Source organism: Hemicordylus capensis, chromosome 2, assembly GCF_027244095.1.
Source record: "Hemicordylus capensis ecotype Gifberg chromosome 2, rHemCap1.1.pri, whole genome shotgun sequence".
Taxonomy (NCBI): domain Eukaryota; kingdom Metazoa; phylum Chordata; class Lepidosauria; order Squamata; family Cordylidae; genus Hemicordylus; species Hemicordylus capensis.
Window position 1 is genome coordinate 111,919,969 of NC_069658.1, and position 24,822 is coordinate 111,944,790.

At 43.2% G+C, this 24,822-nt stretch overlaps 1 protein-coding gene across 6 annotated transcripts in view; it reads left to right on the top strand.

Moving 5' to 3' along the window:
* KDM4C (lysine demethylase 4C) overlaps positions 1–24,822 on the top strand; it is a 413,873-nt gene that overhangs the window by 46,325 nt on the left and 342,726 nt on the right. For all 6 annotated transcript variants that reach the window (XR_008315399.1, XM_053291934.1, XM_053291925.1 and 3 more), the window contains exon 5: positions 18,239–18,432. Coding sequence is in view for 5 of the 6 variants with exons in the window: in XM_053291934.1 (XP_053147909.1) it covers positions 18,239–18,432 (194 nt within the window). In the remaining variant the exon portion in view is untranslated. The remainder of the gene's footprint in view (positions 1–18,238; positions 18,433–24,822) is intronic.

The window sequence follows — 24,822 nt, forward strand, 5'->3', positions numbered from 1 at the left end:
TCCTCCTCCTACATTATTGTTCTTACATCATTTTGTGCTCTGAATAAGAATCATAATTTTAAAATGATCTTCCCAGTTCCCATTTCTTCTGAATTCACATCCACATTATATGATGAGATTTGCCTAATCCAGGGAAATAGGTTGACCTGTTATGAATATGAATGCTTGATGCAGGAAAGGAAGGAAGAAGTTGTTTTTAAAACCTTTTCATTATAGTTAATATTTTTTATAAAGTGGTCTAGTTTAGAATAAATTCTGAATGAAATACAAGCCTGTTAAAACCTTGATCTCTTAAAACAGAATCTATGATCCTATGTCAAACATAAGTTAGACGGCTTTTGTATTATTATTATTATTATTATTATTATTATTATTATTATTATTATTAATTCGATTTCTATACTGCCCTTCCAAAAATGGCTCAGGGCTATTTACACAGATAAATAATAAATAAATAAGATGGATCCCTGTTCCCCAAAGGGCTCACAATCTAAATGAAACATAAGATAAACACCAGCAACAGTCACTGGAGGTACTGTGCTGGGGGTGAATAGGTAAAATAAAGTTTTTCTATAATTCTGTCCTCTTTTTGAGGCCAAGCTTAGTAAATGTGGTGTGTTAGAACACTTTTGAGTGTGACACTAGTACCCAGACAAGTCATCAAAGTATTGGATTTGTCCCCACATCAGGAACTACTTGGGCAGGATCATTAACTGAGCCTACGCAGTGGTCTCATAGCCATAGTTCATCCCTTCTTGCCACTTGTGCTCAGTAAATTATTTTGCTCAGTGTACTTTAATGTGTACCACTGCACACATTAAAGAGAGAAAAACTGGAATCGCTCACCTGCATCCAGACTAGTGTTGCACTAGATACATGTCTCTAGACTATTTGCTGTCCAGATGGCATCACACAAGAGTTCTGAAAGAACTCAAATGTGAAATTGCTCATCTCCTAGCAAAAATATGTAACTTTTCGCTACCATCAGGCTCTGTATCATAGCACTAGAAAGTTGCTAATGTAACTCAGATTTTCAAAAAGAGGCTTGGCAGGATCTGGGAAGCTACAGGCTGGTTAGCTTAACTTCTGTGCTGGGTAAATTGATGGAAAGCATACTTAAGGACAAAATTGATAAACATATAAGAACAAGCCTTGCTGAAGGAGAACCAGCATGGCTTCTGCAAAGGCAACTCTTGCCTCACCTACCTTTTGGAGTTCTTTGAGAGTATCATCAGGCATTTGGATAAAGGTGATTTGGTTGACATAGTACATTTGGACTTCCAGAAGTTCCCCCACTGAAGTTCCCAAAGTTCTGTTAACTTAGTAGTCATGGAATAAGGGAACAGAATCAATTGTGGATTGGTAACTGGTCGAAGGACAGGAAACAGAGGGTAGGAATAGATGGACAGTTTTCACAACGGAGGGAAGAAAGATTTGGTGTCCCCAGGAATCTGTACTGGGACCAATGCTCTTTAACTTTGTTCATAAATGTTCTAGAAGTTGGGGTAAACAGTGAAGTGGCTACATTTGTAGATGACACTAAACTATTTAGGGTAGTAAAATCCAAAGAAGATTGTGAGCAGCTCCAAAAGGATCTCTTCATCCTGGGGGAATGGGTGACAATATTATTATTATTATTATTATTATTATTATTATTATTATTATTAATTCAATTTCTATACCACCCTTCCAAAAATGGCTCAGGGTGGTTTACAAAGAGAAATAAAACAAATAAGATGGCTCCCTCTCCCCAAAGGGCTCACATTCTAAAAAGAAACAGAGGACACACACCAGCAACAGTCACTGGAAAATGGCAACTGTGGTGCAGTGTAAGCAAGTGTAAAGTGATGCATATTGGGGCAAAAATCCCAACTTCGTGTATGCACTGATGGGGTCTGAGCTGTTGGTGACTGACCAGGGATAGATCTTGGGGTCTTGATGGAAAGCTCATTGAAAGTGTTGACTCAGTGTGCAGCAGCTGTGAAAAAGGCCAATTCCATGCTTGGAATCATTAGGAAGGGGATTGAAAATAAAAATGCCAATATTATAATGTCCTTATACAAATCCATGGTGCAGCCACATTTGGAATGCTGAGTACAGTTCTGGTCACCATATCTTAAGAAGGATATTGTAGAACTGGAAATGTGCAGGAAAGGACAACCAAGATGATCAAGGTCCTAGAGCACCTTCCTTATGAGGCAAGGCTACAGCATCTGGAGCTTTTCAGTTTGGAAAAGAGGTGATTACAGGGAAACATTATAGAAGTGTATAAAATGATTCATGGAGTAGAGAGAGTGGACAGAAATCTTTCTCTCTGTCTCACAACACCAGAACCTGGAGTCATAAGAACATAAGAACAGCCCTGCTGGATCAGGCCCAAGGCCCATCTAGTCCAGCATCCTGTTTCACACAGTGGCCCACCAGATGCCGCTGGAAGCCACAGGCAGGAGTTGAGGGCGTGCCCTCTCTCCTGCTGTTACTCCCCCGCAACTGGTACTCAGAGGCATCCTGCCTTTGAGGCTAGAGGTGGCCTGTAGCCCTCGAACTAGTAGCCATTGATAGACCTCTCCTCCATGAAGTCATCCAAACCCCTCTTAAAGTCATCCAGGTTGTTGGCTGTCACCACATCTTGTGGCAGCGAGTTCTACAAGTGGATCACGTGTTGTGTGGAACAATACTTCCGTTTGTTGGTCCTAGACCTCCTGGCAATCAATTTTATGGAGTGACCCCGGTTCTAGTGTTCTGTGAGAGGGAAAATAATTTCTCTCTCTCCACTTTCTCCACACCATGCATGATTTTATAGACCTCAATCATGTCTCCCCACAGTCATCTTTTTTCTAAACCAAGAAGCCCCAGGTGTTGTAGTCTTGCCTCATAAGAAAGGTGCTCTAGGACCCTGATCATCTTGGTTGCCTTCTTCTGTACCTTCTCCAGTTCTACAATGTCCCTTTTAAGATGTGGTGACCAGAATTGTACGCAGTTCTCCAAGTGTGGTCACACCATAGTTTTGTATAAGGGCATTATAATATTAGCTGTTTTATTTTCAATCCCATTCCTAATGATCCCTAGCATGGAATTGGCCTTTTTCACAGCTGCCGCACATTGAGTCAACACTTTCAACGAGCTGTCCACCACGACTCCACGATCCCTCTCCTGGTCCGTCACCGACAGCTCAGATCCCATCAGGGTATACTTGAAGTTGGGGTTTTTTGTCCCAATGTGCATCACTTTACACTTGCCAACATTGAGCCGCATTTCCCACTTTGTCGCCCACTCACCCAGTTTGGAGAGATCCTTTTGGAGCTCCTCACAATCTGTTTTGGATTTCACTAGCCAAAAGAGTTTGGTATCATCTGCAAATTGGGCCACCTTGCTGCTTACCCCTGCTTCTAGATCATTCATGAATAAATTAAAAAGCACTGGTCCCAGTACAGATCCCTGGGGGACCCCACTTCTTACTTCCCTCCATTGTGAAAACTCTCCATTTATACCTACCCTCTGTTTCCTGTCTTACAACCAGTTAGCAATCCACACATGTACTTGTCGCTTTATCCCATGACCTCTAAGTTTCCTCAGGAGTCTTTGATGAGAAACTTTGTCAAAAGCTTTTTGGAAGTCTAGGTATACTATGTCAACTGGATCACCTTGATCCACACACTTGTTGACACTCTCAAAGAACTCCAAAAAGTTGGTGAGGCAAGATTTACCTTTGCGGAAGCCATGCTGGTTCACTCCCAGCAGGGCCTGTTCTTCTCTATGCTCTACAATTTTATCCTTGAGGATGGTTTCCATTAATTTGCCTGAAATGGATGTTAGGCTAACCGGCCTGTAATTTCCCGGATCACCCTTGGACCCCTTTTTGAAAATCAGTGTTACATTTGCTACTCTCCAGTCCTCTGGTACAGAGCCCGATTTCAGGGATAAGTTATATATTTTGGCAAGGAAGTCAGCAATTTCACATTTGAATTCTTTGAGGACTCTTGGATGGATGCCATCTGGCCCTGGTGATTTGTTAGCTTTCAGTTTTTCCAGACAGTTTAAAACATCATCTCTTGACACTTCTATCTGACTCAGCTCTCTAGCTCAGCTTTCTAGCCTCCATCCTTAAAGTGCCTGGTTCAGGAACGGGTATATACTCAGTATCCTCTGCCGTGAAGATAGACACAAAGAACTCTTTCAGCCTCCATATCCTCCTTAATAATCTCTTTCACTCCTTCATTGTCTAATGGTCCAACCGCCTCCCTGGCAGGTTTCCACTGTGTGAAACAGGATACTGGACTAGATAGACCTTGGGCCTGATCCAGAAGGGCTATTCTTATATTATCTACATTGTGGTTTCTTGCTAATCAAAAAACACTTTATTGTGGTCAGTGACCAGTTTGATACAGAATATTATATTTTAAACAGGAGCACATTACATGAGCTAATACACTTAAGATAAAACTGTTGTAATCTTTATTGGAATTCTCTAGGATGTATACAAGGTTGTGCAATACATTGTTCAACAAGTTACAGTATCATCTTCCACTAGAACAATTATTCTGGAAAAGAGGTTCGTTCCTTTCTTTCATAATGTCATTGTACTACATCCTTTCACTACCACTGCAGCATAATGTTAGTTTAAAACTATTCTGGCTCTGGAGCCTATACCTTTTCATAGTGGCATCCTCTTGTACCTCAACTGTATCCTTGGGCAAGATACATTCAGTGGTCACATTAGCCAGTTTACCTCTGTGGGCAACTGGGGGAATATCAGATAATCTGATTTGGAAATATGGGAAGGTATTTCCCTTTTTGTTCTGAAGGCCCTGAAAGAAGTTGCTGGACACAGTGGAAGAGAGACTTATACAATGCCACCCACGACTGGTGACAAGGAGAAGGAACAGAAAATTTTCTCAAGTCATGACATGCCCGTCCACTTGGGGATTCTAGTGTTGGGTCAAAACTACAAAAGTATGCACAAAAGCTTCTCTGACTTGGGAAATTATGGCATTAGTGTAATGACTTTTTGGAATTACTGGACTATAGATTTGTGTATTCTCTTCTGCTTTTCTCCATGCTATTACCTGTTTCAGTAGCCAGCAGTGGACTGTATTGACAAAAAGGCAGAGGCACTTCAAAGACAGAATAAGTTATTAGCCGAAAAGTGAGAATATAAATGTGAAGAATATTTAAATAGAAAAAGGATTAGCATAAAAATGGAGTTGTTGAAATGTCTGAAACTATACAGGTACAGGATGGACTAAATGGAGTTGACTGTGTGTGGTGGACTGTAGATGTAAACGTAATGGGATGAGTCATGGCATCTATGCATTTTAAGGAAGAGAGTCCAACCTGGAAATCAACTAACAGAATTTTGTCTCTTCCTACTTTGTTTGCCTTGGTCAATTTTTTCTATGGCCACCAGATGGTATCCTTGTATAAGGATTCATTTTCATGTCTGTTGCGGTACCAAAATCTGTACTAAAATATAGACTCTAGATCTCTCACATTTTTTCACATTTGGGATTTTCATGTATTCTGTCAGGATGGATGAAATAAGGCAAAGGAAGGGGAAAAGTGCACAATGTAATTATTCTCTCATGAGAAACCATATGAGATAAATGAAATATGTGAATTTTGTTATCAAAAGTAAAATCAATGCATGCAACCTCAAAGAGGCAATGTAGTTTCCATAGATTAAAACTTACAGAAAAAGGGTTCACTTTTTTAAAAGATTCCAGCTAAACTACATGTACCAGTAGTAATTCTAATGTACTTTGAGTTTAAAAAGTAGTTTTCCATCTGGCATGGAAAGCTGCATTTTGAAAAACACAAGAGTATCTTTGGATTTATAGGATGCAGGAGTGTAGGTATAATTGAATGGGTATATGTGTGTGACAAAAGCCCCTGAGGGGGAGAAGGGCCACGCCACCTGAGTGCCATGTTGTAGGGGTGTGCAATTCGGGTTTTCGGCGATTCGGTTTGGGACGCGAACCGAATCACCCCCGTTCTGTTCTGTGCCTGAATATGGGCTATGCGAATCACCCCTGATTCAGTTCGGATTCGGATTAAAACCGAATCCGAATCCGAATCGATTCAGGTTAAAAAAAACGGGTCCCAGGGGCAAAATAGTGCATTGGGGTGGTAGATCCCAATGGGTGGAGGCTACCACCCAAATTTCAGGGGGATTGGGCAACGGGCTGATTTTGGGGGAATTTTTTGAAGTTTTCGTGTCTTTGGAGCAGATTGGGGCAGAAAGTGGGATCTGGGCCAAAAGAGAGAGGTGGGGTGGTAGTGCCTAATGGGTGGAGGCTACCACCTCAATTGCAGAGTGATTGGGCAGAGGGCTGATTTTTGGTGAATTTCTGGACTTTATGCGTTTTTAAGGTTTTTCCCCATTAGGTAGAATGGGGGGTGTATCACTTCACATTGGGGGGAAAGGGGTGGCCTAGAGTGGTGTGGGGTTGGTGGTAGTGCCGAGTAGGGGCAAGGAAGCTATCTGATTTTTTTCAAAGGATTTGGGCAGAGGGCTGATTTTTGGCGAATTGTTGAAGTTCACGCATCTTTAAGGTTTTTCCTCATAAATTATAATGGAGCTTTCAGCAGCCCCATAAGTGCACTTGGGGGGTGCTGGGGTGGCCCAGAGAGAATGGTGGTGTAGTGCACATAGGGTGCCAATCACCCCCATGGGTTTCTAACCCATGGGGTACAGGGATCTGTTGTTTCAGAGGTTTTCTGAGTGTGGATTCTATGATAGCAAATTAGAGTGGATTCATGGTGTCTCATTGAAAATCTCATTTGCTATCAAAAATCAGCCCTCTGCCCAAATCCTTTGAAAAAATTCAGGTAGCTTCCTTGCCCCAACCCGGCACTACCACCAACCCCACCCCACTCAAGGACACCCCTTTCCCCCCGACGTGAAGCGATACACCCTTCACGGGGAAAACCTTAAAGACACTAAAACTTCAGAAATTCACCAAAAATCAGCCCTTTGCCAAATCCCTCTGCAATTGGGGTGGTAACCTCCAACCATTAGGCACTACCACCCCACCCCACTATTTTGCCCCTGACACCCCAAATTCGAGCAGACGTCACATCCAACATTTTTGCATTGAAGTCAATGGGAGGCAAAAAGGCGGGAAATTCAAATAGACGTCATAGCTCAAAACGGAGGGGGGGGAAGAAGGCAAAAAAATGGAGGTCTGAATCACCCGAATTTTTGGGCCTGAAATTCAGGTGATTCGGCTCGTGCCCGAAATTTCTCGGATCTTTACGTGGGTGATTCGGTTCGGCCCCGAATCATCCAAAATTCACTGTGTTGGGCACAGATCGTTCTGTGCCCGAAACATTTTGCACATCCCTACCATGTTGCTCTTTGCTCTCCGCCTTCCCTCTTTCTGAAGAAGTGGGGCAGGGGACCATCTTCACGTCTCATCCCAGGACCTGTTCTAACCTTGCTATGCCCCTGATGGAACATTGCACATTTCTTTGAATTAGGACAATACCAGCCATTTTCTAACTTTGCACGAAATGTGCTTACATTCTTGTAAGATCACAAGAACCGTTCTGCTGGATTAGACCAAAGATCCATCTAGTCTAGTACCCTAATTGCAGCAGAGACTAGACGCCTCTGGGAAGTTCATAACAAGCAGAGTAGGATGAGGATGATGCATCCCAGCAAATTCTCTCTAGCTTTTTGTAACTGAAGGTATACTGCCACTGAATTGTGAAAAATGACATCAGATATGGAAAACAGCTCTATCAATAGTAATCTTTCATGAAGCTAAATAATTATGGGGACAGTGGTGGGGAGAATCACAGCTGTATCACTTTAAAACTACATTAAGTTTTTTTTAAAAAAGAGTATAGGCAAGTTATGAACTACAAATCCAAACTTATTTCATTATTTACTATGGTATTGCCAGCACTTCTTGAACACATTGATAGCATAGTGTTACATGGAAATAACTGTCTGTTTTGTTTACTGATGATTTCTTCAGAACATTTGGAAATATTCTAAGGTGGTAGCTGTCCTTGGTATAAATTTATACAAAGGAATCTGAACTATGGAGTTATTGGTTATTTTTTCTTAGGGTACTGTTACATTTTTCTAAGGTTGTGTCCAGCCAGATTTTTTCTGTACTTTCTGCTACAGAAAATCATGGATTTATGCCCATAAACAATAATAATATTGCAACTACCCTTATCCAACCCCAGCACAGCATCCCTCCAGTGATGGTTGCTGGTTTGCTTTTTTTTTTTTTTTTTTTTTAAAGATTGTGAGCCTTTTGGGGACAGATAAATCTTATGTATTTTCTTTGTAAACCATTTTGAGAACATTTGTTGAAAAGTGGCATGTAAATATTTGTAGCATTAGTAATAGTAGGATTGCAAGTATAAACGTATGTTACTAAGCCCTACTTTCCCCAAATTGATTTGTGCCACTGAACACTTCTTAAAATAAGCAGATCGGCTCTTGAGGCTCCTCCCAAATTGGTTTTCTGTCTCTAGCATCTTGGCACCCAGAGCAGTTGCACAGTCCTGGTTAGGCTATGAACTTGAGAGCAGCAGGGGATTTTTCCACTTCATAAATATAATATTGTTTTGGGCATAAAATTGTTTTCCAATACTGAACTTGGATTCCTTATGGTTTTTTTTTTAAAAAAACAACATATACTTTTTTCAAGCAATACAAGCTATTGTTTGACTGAATTGTGCTTCCTGGCATTTGCTCAATAGTAAATTTGTGCCATTGCCTAACCATCAGGGCCATTACACATCACATTTTTAATACATTGAAATTATCGAGGGGCGGGGATCGTATTTGAAGGATGGGCAAACTTCATTTTGCTGCTAACTACAGTGTTTCGTGTGGTTGCCCCTTGACATCTTGTTAATGATCTGGATCATGATCCGTTGATTCCTTAAGGAAATGGGTTCTGTGCCTGCACAGGCATCTTGCGGGCCGACTAAGTAGTTCCTTGCGATGCCCAACCGTCCTCATGCGCTCACAGAGTCTGTTATATTGAACGGGTGGGCGTCTTACTGTCAGTTTCTGTTTGACCGTCCTAGCATTCAGACCTCGTTTGGGCTCCTTGGTAGCAGAAAAACTTTATTACTTGTGAGTTATTTGGACGTGACTATGGACTGTTATATGACTGGATTGGATTTTGGACTTGATTAGTTGAAGGATTTGTTTGCCTATACGGTACGATTGAACTTCGGACTGTTTCACGGATTAGATTGACATTTTGGACTAAATTTGTTGACTTGATTGGACTGCTTACTTGGTTTACCTGCACTTCAGACTGTTTACTGGAAAAGCCTAGGGTTTGTACCGCAACTACAACCCCTGATAATGGAGGCTAACAAAACTTTCAAGCATTGTGTTAAATGCTGCGCTAAGTTGCCATCTACCGATTACCATGACGCCTGCCTGCTGTGCCTTGGGGATCAGCACAATACGGTGGCGTGCAAGATTTGCTGCTAATTTTCAAAGCAGACCTGGACGAATAGAACCTTGCGTCTGAGCAGCATTATATGATGAGGCACTCCATCCTCCTACACCTTGGCCGAGCCCTCCATCGATGTCGACAGGAGACGGATCATCTTTGACACAGGCATCGAGATTGAGGCAGCACGGATCTGCGCAACTGCAGTCTAAAATCATGCCTGTAAGCGACCCTTTTAAGAAGCTGAAGGAGGTCTCCTTGAGAGACAGTAAACATAAGGACAGATAGTGTCGTCATGACTCGGGAGAAGGACATTGTGATGCAAAGAGCCAGCAGACACCCTCTCCATCCTCAGCTCAGGATCTGATGCTGATTGGGACGCGGATGCTCACAGGGCAACATTGATATCGAGGTCGACAGCAGCTCTAAGATCGAAGGAGGCTTCGCTGTCAACGGGGACCAACCCCTCGACTTTGGGAACACCATCAACGTCAACTTCAACAACAGAAGATGCAGCCAAGGGAAAGGTTTCAGTAAGCTTACCAGTGTCAGCTGAGCTATCGATGTCGACAGCCAGGCCAGTGGGGGTGCATGCTACTCAGAGATGCCTGTCACTGTCTCCTGCTTACACTCCTCAGCAATCGCCTTCAACTCCAGTTTTGTTGCTGTTGAGTGGCAAAACATTGCTTAAAAGCAAGCACCAGCAGGAGCTGCCGGAACAGATTGCAGCTGCTAACCGAAAGGACCTGTTAGACTCAGCACCGAGTACCCCTTCGGGCTCCATTTTCAGAGATTCTTAAGTCCTGGCTTAGATGAGGATCAGGAGGAAGAGGATCTTCCTATTCCACCATCCAAGACACCTTCAGTTTCACCGAGAGGGGCATTGGGGAATCTACTCCCGTCGCCCTCAACCTTTGCTGTGGTACCTCTACGGGCTGGCCAATATCTTCCTGACTAAGGCATACGCCTGCCATCTACGCAACCAGCTGATTCCTGTGGGTTTCGCCACTCACTACCAGATTATTATGGAGAGTTCCTAAAATGGAAAGCACAACAGGCGTCTTTAACTCAAGCACAAGTGCCGGTGCAGCAACATATCATCAGTTATAGGGAGCCAGCTTCCCAGGTGTTTGCAGCTCCACTCCAATAGCCCCCAGCTGTCCAACAGCTGCAACCAGTTCCCCAGCATCCTGAACCAAGGTTGCTGGTCACCACATCCTGCTAGACACAGACACCCCTGGTGACTCAGGATAAACCTGGGGGAAAGTGGAAGAGGAAATCAAATCCTCATCCAGTGCTACGTTCGCCTCCATCTCCTGAACAGGAGATGGAATATTCTGAAACTGAAGACTCAGACTCTGATCAAGCAAGTCGTCATTCAGACCCACCTTCTGATGTTCCTCCCCGCCTTTTAAGATCCCCCACAGAGGAATTGAAGGCGTACCACTCTCTAATAAGGGAGATCACATAAGCACTTGGGATGGACTTAAACCAACAAGAGACAGAAATATCAGACCCTGTATACAATATGATGGTGCATGCCAAAACATCGCACCCAGTAGCCCTGCCCATAATCCCAGTAAATGCTAAGGCTGCCAAAACAGCATGGGAGGCTTTGCAGGCCTCAGCCCCAACATCTAAACATCTTGAGAACCTCTACAGGGTTCAGGAAGGAGAAAACCCCTACCTTGTCCGTCATCCTGTCCCAAATTCCATGGTTGTTGATTGTGCGACAACATCTAAAGGAGGACGATGCCATACAACGCCAGCGGACAGGGAGGGCAGGAAGATTGATGTCGTAGGTAGAAAGCTTTACACCACTTCTAGCCTAGCAATATGCATAGCCAATTATGCGTCCTGCATGGCTCATTAGAATCATCTACTTTGGGACACCTTGCTACAGGACTCCACTTCTATGACTCCTGAAGAGTTGCAAGATAAATTCAATGAGGTTTATGAGAAAACCACATCAATTACAAGACAATTACGCTGTTTGCCGCTTGACTAAGCGGCACAGCGCTCTTGCCTGGCCCCCTCTAGAAGCACGAGGCTTCTTTTGACCTGATTGGTCAAAGGGCCCGTGCAGGGGGCGGGGCTACAGCTCCGCGTCTGCTCCGAGGCCAAGAGAGCTCAGTTCGCTCTCAACAGACACCCACCCTCCCTTCCCTTAGTACAGTCTGGGTTTTTTGCTGGTCGCCATTTGGGGCCGAGCAGGAATTTTTTGGGCGTTCGCTTGATTGGCGGGTAGTGTGCACCTTTTTTCGCCTGCTCCTGACTGTACTGCCCACCCCTAGTTAGGCAGTTACTTTCGGTCACAATTTGGCAGGTGCAGTGCGGTGGGGAAGACAATTCAGGCTGGTGAACACCTTCGGGTAAGCGTTTGGCTATGGTTTGAGAAGGGCAACTCCCTAGAGACTGCACGGCTCAGGGATATCTGCCCTTGTTGACCTACCCTGGCAGGCTAAGCCCTAAGGAATCGCTGAACGGCTACCTTGGGGTGATGTTTGTCAGGGGCCCGGCAGTAGGTCGGCTAGGATAGGCAACCCCGGATTTTGAGTGTTTGGGGTTGCCTGGAGCCAAGGTGTATCGCCCATCTCATAGGTTAGGTATGCCCTGGTGGTGCATGCCTGTAGTACCGCACTGCCAAGTGGGAAGCCATCCCTGCTCTTTAAGTTCTTGCTAAAGTTAAATAAATTGTGGCCCGATTTACACCAAAACCTTGTGTCTCGTGTCTTCTTGGGTGTCGGGCAACAACTTAGTTCCTTCAAACACTTATTATTTTTTTTACATTTATATCCCGCTCTTCCTCCAAGGAGCCCAGAGCGGTGTACTACATACTTAAGTTTCTCTTTCACAACAACCCAGTGAAGTAGGTTAGGCTGAGAGAGAAGTGACTGGCCCAGAGTCACCCAGCTAGTATCATGGTTGAATGGGGATTTGAACTCGGGTCTCTCCGGTCCTAGTCCAGCACTCTAACCACTACACCACGCTGGCTCTCAGCAGAGACTTAGCAGAGACAGAGTCAAGGGCTATGGTTACGGCTGTGACCATGCGCCGCTATGCTTGGTTCCAATCAACAACACTGCAACAGGACATGAAGGACTGGGTGGAGAACCTAGTCTTTGATGGAAAAGCCCTTTTCCATTAGGACAACGATACAACCATGGAGACTTTAAAGAAATCAAAGTTTATCCTTCCCTAGACGATTGGTTCTTGGTGAGCAGCGACAAGGAACTGCTTCGCACACAAATCCAGTTGATGGTTCACCTCCTTCAAGAGTTGGACATCAATGCCAATTGGAAAAAATCGAACCTAGAGCCCAGGAAGCAGCTGAGTTTCGTTGGCGCCGCTCTGGACATGGAGCAGAAGAGGGCATTTTTGCCAAGGGATCACTATCACCAAATCAACGTACTGACAAATGTGTTCTTGTGAAACCCCGTTCAGCCAGTGAGGGAAGTTCAAAGATTGTTGGGCTTGATGGTGTCCTGCAACACAACTGTCAGATATACATAGTTGCGAATTTGACCCCTGCAACAGTGATATCTGAGCAATTTCCGACCCAATGTAGACAGCCAGAGATTGTACCTACAGCTTCTGCAGGCTGCGTTGAAAACTCTATGTTGGTGGATGTAAGAAGACAACCTCTTTCAGAGGATACCGTTCAGGCCCTTGACTCCAACGAATTGGGTCATGACAGATGCTTCCCTATTTGGATGGGGAGCTCATTGTGGACCGCACTGCATTCAGGGGTGGTGGACGCACTTACAGGCTTGACAACACACAAACTACCTAGAGCTGATGGCTGTATTTGGGGTGCTAAGAGTATTTGAACCCCAGCTCAGGGGGACAGTAACGCAGATTCACCTGGACAACACGTCAGCAGTCGCTTACATCAACAAACAAGGGGGCATAGTCTCCCCACTCTCTGTGCCTTGTCCACAAAGATGTGGGACTGGTGCATTGCAAATGCCATCTACCCAATTGCGATTCACATAAGGGGCGTTGACAATCATCTGGCTGACACGCTCAGTTGGACCAGTCAATTCAATCACAGACACAAATGGGAGATCAAGGGAACTTGCATCAATCAACTCTTCAGCAGATGGGGCACCCCAACAGTGGACATGTTTGCCACAGCCGCCACCAGGAAGTGCTGAAGATACTGCTCACGAGTAGGCATGGGTGTGGGGTCGCTGGGTGATGCTTTTCAGTACAATTGGCGCATGGGACTTCTATACCTGTTTCCACCACTTCTGCTGATCAGTCGACTGTTGGCCCAGATCCTAAGGGTCAGAGCATCCTGCATATTTCTGACCCCGTGGTGGCCACACCAACTGTGGTTTGCACCACTGCTTTGACTGTCCGGAAGAAACTTCTGCAGGCTCCCTCTAATTCCGGACCTACTCCAGAGAGAATCCCGAGATTCAAACTCTACAAATGACAGCGTGGAGAATCGACTTCTGAAAAAGATTCTATTGAATAGACACCCTTCAACTAGACAGTTACTTTTGCAAGTGGAAAAGATTCAGAGCCTATGCGAGGGACCACGGATTCTACAGTGCGGCAGGTGTTGCTTTATTTGACCACTTTGAAAATGAAGGGTCTGGCTAATGTGTCTATAAGAGTACACTTAGCAGCCATATCTGCCCTGAGCCATTTTTGGAAGGGTGGTATAGAAATCGAATAAATAAATAATAAATATTGGCCAGACACCCAGGATGGGATAGGATAACAGCATTTTCTCATCCAGAGAGCAGACGCTTCATGAAAGGACTTAATAATCTGTATCCACCACTGAAGAGACCAATGGAGCAGTGGAGCCTTTCGTTAGTGCTCTCAGCTCTCACTGAGGGTCCTTTTGAGCCTCTACATTCGGCAAATTTGCGCATGCTCATGCTCAAGGTAGCATTTTTGATTGCCATCACCACAGCAAAGCATGTGGGAGAGTTGATGGCTTTAAGGATAGATAAACCATACACTCAGTTCTACCTTCATAAGGTGGTGATCAGGTTGAACCCGGATTTCCACCCGAAGGTGATTATGAAGTTTCACCTTAATCAAGAAATAGTACTGCCAACCTTTTTCCAGGCCCCACAGATCTCTTTAGAGAAAGCTCTGCATTCCTTGGATGTCCGCAGGGCCCTGTTTTATTACCTGAAAGGAACTAAGTCATTAAGGAAAACAAGGAAGCTCTTTGTAGAGTACAAGGGCAAGAATAAGGGCCAGGCGGTGTCTCGGCAATGCTTGGCACACTAGCTAGTGGAACTCATCCTGCTGGCATAGAGGCATCAGGGGGTTACACCCACAAAGACTGTGCAAGCGCATTCAACCAGAACATACTCAACTTCAGCTGCCCGTCTTTCAGGGATTAAGATGGAGGACATCGGCATGGCTGCGACTTGGTCAACTTAACAGCCGTTCATCAAGCATTATGCTATAGACCTGCGCATGGCGAGACAGGCAGAGTATGGGAGGAGTGTCTTGAAAAGGGTGTTGCCATAGTCTGCCTTCTGCACCCACCACCAAGGTGGAGAAGCTGGCTATTCACCCATTTCCTTATGGAATTAACTGATCACGATCCGTATAAAACAGGTTGCTTACCTGTAACAGGTGATCTGGAAGTGATCCGTTAAATCCATAAGACCCTCCCAAACCATCCCCACTGCAGGAGAGGGACATACTGTATAGCAGAGTGCTCTCATCAACATTTAAAAAGGGAGAGAGGGAGAGCGCATAGCAGATCATGTATTGGTGGCGGTCTGCACAGAACTGACAGGAAGAAGCCCAGCCGTTCAATATAACAGACTCTGTGAGTGCATGAGGACGGTTGGGCGTCACAAGGTACCTGCGGAGGTGCAGAACCCATTTCCTTATGGATTCAACGGCTCACTTCCAGATCACCTGTTACAGGTAAGCAACCTGTTTTTATCTACGAATGTTCTTCTTGCAGAAAGTAAACATGCCTCCTTCACAATGCTGTAACATGCTTCTTTTTAGCTGTTGAAATCCACTCCCCCCCCCCAATCTTTCAAAGAGTTGGTGAAAGTTTACAATCCTGTGAGATCATCTTCTCCCACTTTGTACTTTTACATTGTAATGAAGGAAGATAAAGATGCTCAGGAAGTAATTTACAGTTATTTTGAGTCACCAAACTAGTAAAGATTGCACTAAATGTATTATCTTGGGTCCAAAGGAATATAAAATTGGTTCTGCAATTGCACAGGAGGACTTTTTTCAGCTTCCCCACCCCAATGTGACAGAAAGGGCTACCAGTGGATGGCAAAATCAACCATCTCCACTAGCACTTAGAAGCATTGTGTGCGTGTCTGTGTGCGTGCATACACACACTCTCTCTCACTCTCTTTTCTGGATCCTGGCCACCATTTCTTAAGCAGCATTTCTCAGACGAAACAAAAAGAAAATTCATTCTGCCACAGCAAAGGCCAAAGATGATAATTCTTTTGAAACACAAAGTTACCACCTCACCTCTGATGTGTCATTTCTTTTGATCTGCTGATGGTATCTATTGCTTTTTTGTTAAAATTTGTTTTACTCTTATGTTACCCTCCTTGAGCACTTCACTTTGAAGTGGAAAGGTGGAGCAAATCTTCCTAAATAAATATACTTAAATACATGTTAGTTTGAAATTGATTTTGAAGATGTGTGAAACATACTTACCTATTGCTTGTGGTAACAGGTAGGAATGACCTGAAAACCAAAAAAGCTATAAATACTGGTTTATACCTAGAACAATAAACTGCATGTGGAATGAGCACTGCTGTGCAAGCACAAGAGGATGGCTTAGTTGTGATGGGGGAAACCATGCCAGGGATTTGCAAAATTACCCTATAGTGCTCATGTGCAAAAATTCTAATTAAAACAAGTGAGGTGTGCTGCAGTTTCACAACCATTGTGTACCCGCAAACAGCCTTGTTGTTGCTTAACTCTAGTTTGGACTGCAGGTTCCAGTCTTTTGCACAACTAGCTAGTACAACATCCTCTTGTATGCAACTTGTTTATTTTAAAGGAACAATGTTAGTTATATTTATATCCAACTTGGCAGCCAAGATTTGCTTCCAAAGCAGCTTATAACAACATGCACACAAATGATGTCATTACAGTGCTTTCAGGGTTGTATATGACTTAGAAAAGTAAATCTAACCTGGGAAGATTTTTGTCTGCAAATAACAGATGCTTTATAGAACATATTAGCAGCACACATGAAGCAAGAGTTGAATGGAGACTCTGGATGTATGTTCTGTTATAATAATGATTTAATTCTTGCTTGCTTTCTTCCATCTGTTGAAATACAGTTGAATGTTGCACATCAGTTAGTTTGATTACCAGCATTGGATACGAAGCTCTGTTGAGTTGTTATATACCATATAGTTAACTGCAACGCTGACATTTAAATCGTAGCCATTTTTATTGGGTTACTTGTTATTGGCAATACTTAATTCTTAACTAATTTTTTTAAAATGCAGAGGCTCAAAAGAACTTCAATTAGTTCTTATTAATGGTTAAATAGTAATGTAAATAGTAAAGCTATGGCAGAATGATTTTGTTTCTAAAGTCTGTGTGAACTTTATGAATCCACCTTTTGGCTTTAACCCAGAGAAAGCTGGCCATTGAATTCCATAGAACAAGTTAGTTGCAGCTACCGTTTTCTGGACAGAGGGTTTGTAGCAATTGGTCCTCCCTTCCCCTAAAGAGTTAACTGGGAGTGAACCCTGTCCTGACTGACAGGCTAGGGAACAGCCACTCGGCACACTGTGGTGGGTCCTTGAGGGCCTTGTAGCAGAAAGTGAAGGGGTTCTTTGTTCTCAGTTGGAAGCTGGCTGGGGAAGAGCAAGAGGGATGCAACCATGGGCAATCTGGCTGTAGGGAAATCTCTCTGTGGATCCGAATAAAGCCATGAAACCTGAAGTTTCTACCATGAATTTGGTGAGTTCAGGAAGGAAGCCAGAGCTTGTAGCTTCTGAAAAGGCTTAGCCTGGGAACAGTTTGTAGAGTGCTTTAGATTGTTTTCCTTTTTCGTGTGCTATGCAAATCCTTACAACTGGTATTTTGTGTTTTTTCTGTAATGTAACTAAGCCAAGGAAAATAAACCAGCACCCCTTTCCTACTAGGGTGTTACAAAAGTCCCTGTAGACTCTCAAAGGTCCTTTTTGTATTTTCTTACATTTGGGTTCTTTGCAACTGGGTAACCACCATTTTTAAAGTGTGCGCCCCAATATAATCTGAGGGTGCTTTTTGAAGTATTCTTGCAAGTAATGAGTGTTTCTGTTACCTGTAACTAAAAGCTGAGAAAATCTCAGACTGAAGTAGTCTGTAGTATTTTGAATAAAGTTTTTCTCTTTTTGTTGTTTGTTTTGTTGTTAAACACGTCTCGAGTTTGATTGCTCAGCAGCTCACTCTACCAAGTGTGCTCATCATGTGTAGGCTGCACATGGAAGGGTTTTTGGACTCCCCCCCCCCGAAAAGGGATGGATGGTCTCCCTGGACATTCACCCAAATCCGGAGGGGAGACCCTGTAATAATTAGCTTGTAGGGGCAGTGAAGATGCTACTGAGGAAGCAGTTTAAGTTTTTAAAAAGAACAGCCTTTGTTGAGCAAACATGGAGGGAATGATTCAGCATTTTTCTTCCCCTCACAAGTGCTTGCTTTGAGACAAAGGCTGGGCTTAAATCTGCTACAGGGTTATATATCCAAAGTGTACCTCTCATTAGGAAGTTGCTGGTATGTGTTTACTTTTATTTTTTAATGTTTTAAATTTGGCATCAGTTCTTGTATCTTTGTTTCAGAATATTGCTGAATGGAATATTGCTCATCTCAATACCATACTAGATGTTATAGAAGAAGACTGTGGAATCTCAATTGAGGGTGTTAACACTCCATATCTGTATTTTGGCATGTGGAAAACAACATTTGCATGGCACACTGAAGATATGGATCTCTACAGTATTAATTATCTACACTTTGGAGAGCCAAAATCATGGTAAGTTAATCTTTTATAAAAGCTAACTTAGCAAAAGATTCCTTGAAAGTTGAAATTAATGAGGAATTTCTTTTAAGTGTAATGCCAAATGTGAAATTAGGTTCTAGTTTGTTAGTTAAATTTGTATGTCTCCTTTTATTTTAAAAAGCAAGCAAGTAAGGGTGGCTCCAAGTAGTTTGCCCCCCGTCCCCCAATACTGTTTCAAAAATCTAATATGGGACACAGCTCACCCATCAAAAATGCACTTTGCCCCTTTTGTCCCCCCCCCCCACATTTTTCTGGCCCAGCCACCGATACCAAGAGGGTTCACAGTGCATTAAAAACAACTATCTATAACAAATAAAAACCAATAAAATAAAAATGTAGCACAACAACAAAGAAAACAGCACCCCTTTAAATACACTGTAAAAGCTCGAGTTAAAGCCAGTTTTTACCTGCCCCTTAAAAGCAGTAAAGGAGACTGGGGAGTGGATGCCCATTGGGAGAGCATCCCAAATTGTGGGGTCAATGACCAAGAAGGCCCTGTCGAGCATGAATGACAGTCAACCCTCCCTCAGTGTTAGCACATACATTGAATATGTGTACAAAAACTGAAGTTTAATTTGTGAGGAAAGAATCCAGAAGTCACAGTTATAGTAATAACGTCTTTAGGACCAATCAAAATGTCACACAATCTGAAGCAAGCTTTTGAGTTATTCAGAATCTTCATTAGCCTAGTTGTTAAGCAAGCACACAAAAAAGAAGGTAGCAGTACATGGCTATTAAACTATGTTATTAGTCTTTTAAAAAAACTTCAGTTCTTAACACTCTTAAGATGGAGTCTAGGAGGAGTTATGCAGTCGTATATGGATTAGTCTCACTAGGTGTTTGTTACTGGTCTCGGGCTATACCTTGAGCTTTTGGTATAAAGAAAAGGAAATAGCTTTCCTTTTTTTAAGTCAGAGGCTTAAAAGAGTAAGTATGAAGCCCAAATTATTCCACAGAAAAAGAAAAGCATTTGAATTTATATAATACATCATTCATATAACAAAGTCTTGACTTTTTGTTTGGAAGCTGTTTCCAAACAGAATCATTCACTTAGTTATCTAGATTTAGATTCTATCTCCCCTACCTCAGAGGATACATATTATTTATTTTTCTAACATATTTATATACCGCCCAAAACCTATGTCTCTGGGTGGTTTACAATAAAATAATACAAATTAAAAGAAAACATTTAAAAGTTAAAACATTAAGACTATTTAAAATTTAACACAATGTAAAACTGTATGTCTAATTAAAAGCCTGCATGAACAAATGTGTCTTAACTGCCTTTTAAAAAGTTGTCAGAGACAGGAAGATTCTTATTTCAGCAGGAAGCATGTTCCAAAGCCTTGGGGCAGCAACGGAGAAGGCCTGTCCCTGAGTAGCGACCACATGAGCCGGTCGCAACCATATATGAACCTCTCCAGATGATCTCAGTGGGTGGTGGGGCTCATGGCAAAGACATTTTCTTAAACATCTTCTTGGTACATGTTTTAAAAAATTATAAATTGAAATAGCTCCTTTCCATTTGCTTAACCCTGATGTCGAAGTGCCTGCCCAACAATAATTTGAATGTTTTTTTGCTTCGTGCACAGACATATTTGCTCATCTATATACAAATAGTAAATTCAAAGTTGTTGGGGCATTTGTCATAATTGCAGAGAAATGAAGTAGGTGAACAGATTTAGAACACACATGTACAGAACACAGATACTTTGGCCAAAATTGTCCAAGGAAATGAAAAATATTTAGGATCCAGGCAGTATGGATAAGTTCTGTATTCTGCATAAATGCAGCTGGATCATGTAATGTAATTAGCTCTGTATACACAGGATCATGTTGATTCTTGTTAAGGAAAGTGTATAATTGCCAACTTTGTGTGATTTTTGCATACCAACAGTATATATACTTAACGTTCAGTTGCTTCCAGATGAGTATAAAGGATTAAGAAACAAACAAACAAGTATGTGGCATTATTTTTCTGTCGAATTACTAGCAAGTTGACCAGTTTCTATTTCAAGGCTAATTGCTTTGATTTAAATGGGCAAAAAAGCTATTATTTTTTTGACAGTAATGATGTACAGCACTCTAGCTTCACATCATTGGTGTAACATATGTTTGGAGTTTTCATTTTTAATTATATGCATTGCTTTGAAATGATGGATGTTATAAACTGATGTGTATTGTAACTTGGTCAGGAAAAACAGCCTTTTCAGACAGTGCAGTTGGGTATTTTAAAAATAGGTGGATCATATTTAAATATCAAGATTATCCAATATGAGTCAAAATGTGATGCGATAAATACAGTATTCATATCTCTAATGTGGAAAGTGTAAATTATCTGCATCATACTACTAAAAACATTTATTTTTTGGAAAGTCCCATTATGCAGGGATGATGGACCTATTAGGATGGTCCGCCCAAAAAGGCTGCTGGACCCAGCAGCAGGTTTCCAAAAGGCCTTGGAGGGTTTTGATGTTGGTGCGGCCGGTGATTCTGTCGATGCCCTGGTGGGAACATGGAATAGAGAACTCACCAGGGCAGTAGATATTATCGCTCCTAAGCGTCCCTCCAGGCCTGCTTCTAAGATGGCCCCCTGGTACACGGAGCAGTTGCGGGGGATGAAGCGGCTTGGTAGGCGACTGGAACGCAAGTGGAGGAGAACTCGGCTCGAATCTGACAGGATGCAGCATAGAACCCATTTGAAAACCTATGCAATGGCACTGCGCGCAGCAAAAAAGCGTTTTTGGTCGGCGCGCATTGCGTCTGCGGGTTCACGTTCGGCAGAGTTGTCCCGGGTGGGGAGGAGTATAATCTCTGCTCCTGCCTCAAATCAGCTCCCAGAGACACTTTGCTGTGACGTCTTTAGTGGGTTCTTTGCAAATAAAATCTCCTGTATTCGGGCCGACTTGGACTCCACTATTTCTGCAGGGTCCGTGAGGGAGGTATCCAGCAATCCCTCTTGCAGTGTTAGGTTGGATCAGTTTCAATCTATGACTCCTGATGACGTGGACAAGCTGCTTGGAGTGGTACAGCCTACCACTTGTTCTCTGGATCCTTGCCCGACCTGGCTGCTTCGATCTAGCGGAGAGATTGTTGGAGATGGCCTAGTTAATATCATAAATGCATCGCTGGGGAGGGTAGGGTGCCTCCTTGTCTGAAGGAGGCAATAGTTAGACCTCTTCTTTAGAAGCCTACCCTGGATCCCTCAGCGATGGATCTCCAATCTCCCCTGGCTGGGCAAGGTAATCGAGAGGGTGGTGGCTAACCAGCTCCAGGCGGTTTTGGAGGAAACTGATTATCTAGACCCATTTCAAACTGGCTTTAGAGCTGGCTATGGGGTTGAGACAGCCTTGGTCGGCCTGATGGATGACCTTTACCGGGGAATCAACAGAGGGAGTGTGACCCTGTTGGTCCTCTTGGATCTCTCGGCGGCGTTCAATACTATCGACCATGGTATCCTTCTGGGTCGCCTGGAGGGGCTGGGAGTAGGGGGCACTGCTTTGCAGTGGTTCCGTTCCTATCTCTCGGGTAGATCCCAGATGGTGGAGCTTGGTGACAGTCGCTCCTCAAAGCAGGAGCTATTATATGGAGTCCCTCAGGGCTCCATTCTGTCACCAATGCTTTTTAATATCTACATGAAACCGCTGGGTGAGGTCATCAGGAGATTTGGTGCTGGGTGTTATCAGTATGCTGATGACACCCAAATCTATTTCTCCTTTTCATCTTCAGGAAATGGCACTCACTCTTTAAATGCCTGCCTACAGGCAGTAATGGGCTGGATGAGGGATAACAAATTGAAGCTGAATCCAAGCAAGATGGAGGTGCTCATTGTAGGGGCTCAGAATCTGAGGAGTGAGTTAGATCTCCCTGTGCTGGATGGGGTCACACTCCCCCAGAAGGAGCAGGGGCGCAGCTTGGGAGTACTCCTGGACCCAGGCCTCACCCTGGTTTCTCAGGTGGAGGCCATGGCCAGGAGTGCTTTCTATCAGCTTCGGCTGATTCGACAGTTGCGTCCATTCCTTGAAGAGGATGACCTCAAAACAGTGGTGCACCAGCTGGTAACCTCCCGGCTTGACTATTGCAATGCGCTCTACGTGGGGCTGCCTTTGTACATAGTTTGGAAACTTCAATTAGTTCAGAATGCGGCAGCCAGATTGGTCTCTGGGGTAACCCGGAGAGACCATATTACACCTATTTTGAAACAATTGCACTGGCTGCCGATATGTTTCTGGGCAAAATACAAAGTGCTGGTGATTACCTTTAAAGCCCTGAACGGCTTAGGCCCGAGTTACCTTAGAGAGCGCCTTCTTCTGCGTGATCCCCACCGCACATTAAGGTCATCTGAGGAGGTCCGCCTCCAGTTACCACCAGCTCGTCTGGTGGAGACTCGGAGGCGGGCCTTCTCTATGGCTGCTGTGGGGCTGTGGAATGCGCTTCCTGCGGAAATCCGTAATTTGAATTCTCTGTTAGCCTTCAGGAGAGCCCTTAAAATGTATTTGTTTGGCCTGGCTTTCCAGGGTTTTTAAATTTTAACCTGATTTTGGGGCTTTTAATTACTGTAAACTGTTTAATCCTATTTTAAAATGTTTTTATATTGTTAATTGCTATATTGTTTTTAATTTGTTTTAGTTTTTATTGTTTTAGTGGCTTGTTTTTAATTGTAAACCGCCCTGAGCCATTTTGGAAGGGCGGTATATAAATCAAATAAATAAATAAAGTAACACTTATTCTAAAAATAAAGATGCCTTTTACATGTTACACTGGAAACATGGGAGATGCTTTTCCATGGGTTCATCCTAGGGTGCTCCTGCAGTGTTTATAGAGCACCCAAGTGTTTTTAGGTTGCAGTACTAGGTAGCTATTTTGTAGAAATGAGACTATAACATTCCAGAGGTCACTTATTTCTCGTGGTTTTGCAGCAGTAAAATATTTGAGTTGGTATTGCCTAGGGAGCTCCTGCATATGCACCAAATTTTCTGAAGCACCTTTTCCTATAAAAGCTCTCTGAAAATCTACTCACCTGAGTGAAAGTGGCCACAGATGGAGTGCAAATACAGTAGTGCAGCCTGAAGGAAAAATCAGGATGAATTTCCAAAAGGAAAACATGCTAGCAAGCACTTAGAAAATGTACATGGTGTCAACAGGACCTGTTTTGGTGGGGGTTGGGTGGGTGCGGCTCTCCAGTCCTATACCCACTTACTTGAGAGTAAACCTCATTGAATTCAATTGGGATTTCTCAATTTATTTTTATCATTTATACCCGCCCCTCCAGTACACTGCTGCTCGGGGTGGCTAACCAAGTGAATAAAAACAATACACTATAAATCAATATAAAACCAATAAGAAACAAATAAAAAACAATTCTGAAAACCAAAATTTAAAATTACAAGTTAAAAAGTTAGAAGTTAAGAGATTTAAAGGTTAAAAACCCACCAGATACAGTTACAACTAAAAAGTTAAAACAGCTCTCTAAAAAGGTGTTCAGTTCAGTCTATGACTAGCAACGCTCTAAAAAGATGAGCACACTGGAAAATATCAGATTGGTTTGGACCCAGTCCAATATTATGAATATCTTAATTGGACATGGAAACCATTAAAAATATCAAGATTTCCAATCTAATCCAATAACAATTGGAAAAATTCCCTCTTATGGCAGTGGCGATGATTGTTCTGAGCTTCTCTCTCTCTCTCTCTCTCTCTCTCTCTCTCTCTCTCTCTCTCTCTCTCTCTGGTTTGATAAGGTGCTTGTACCAGAAGGTGGGCCTTCTCAGAGTTCCGATCCCACGGGAGGTACATGTGGTCCGGGCTCGTGGGAGGGCTTTCTCTGTTGCAACTCCCTCCTTATGGAACACTCTGCCTCCTGAGATTCGTAATGCCCCCTCTCTTCTGTCCTTTAAGAAGCTCCTGAAAACCTATTTTGCCAGGCTTTTAGTTTTTAACGTGTGGGGGATTCTTTTTCTTTCTCCCTTTTTCCCCTCCCCCCCTTCCCCTCTTCTCTTCATTGTTGTTTTAATTGATGTAAACTGCCTCAAGTCTAAGAAAGTCAGGCGGTCATTAAATTTGCTAAATAAATAAATAAATATCCATTTATATCATTACTACTAAATAAAGAGAACATTTGCACAGCTATCATAAACATGGATACTATCAATGAACTTTAAGGTCAGTAGTCCATTGAAATAGTCCATCATGAACATCTGGAAGGTGGGACAAGAGGGGGCAGTTGCCCCACCCCCAGAGATTTGATTAGTGGGGACTAGAGACAGGGCCTTTTCAATTGTGGCCCCTCGGCTTTGGAACACACTCCTGAAGAAGCTCTGCCATACTCTCTCCCTTAGAGGATTGTTGAATAACCATTAGGCC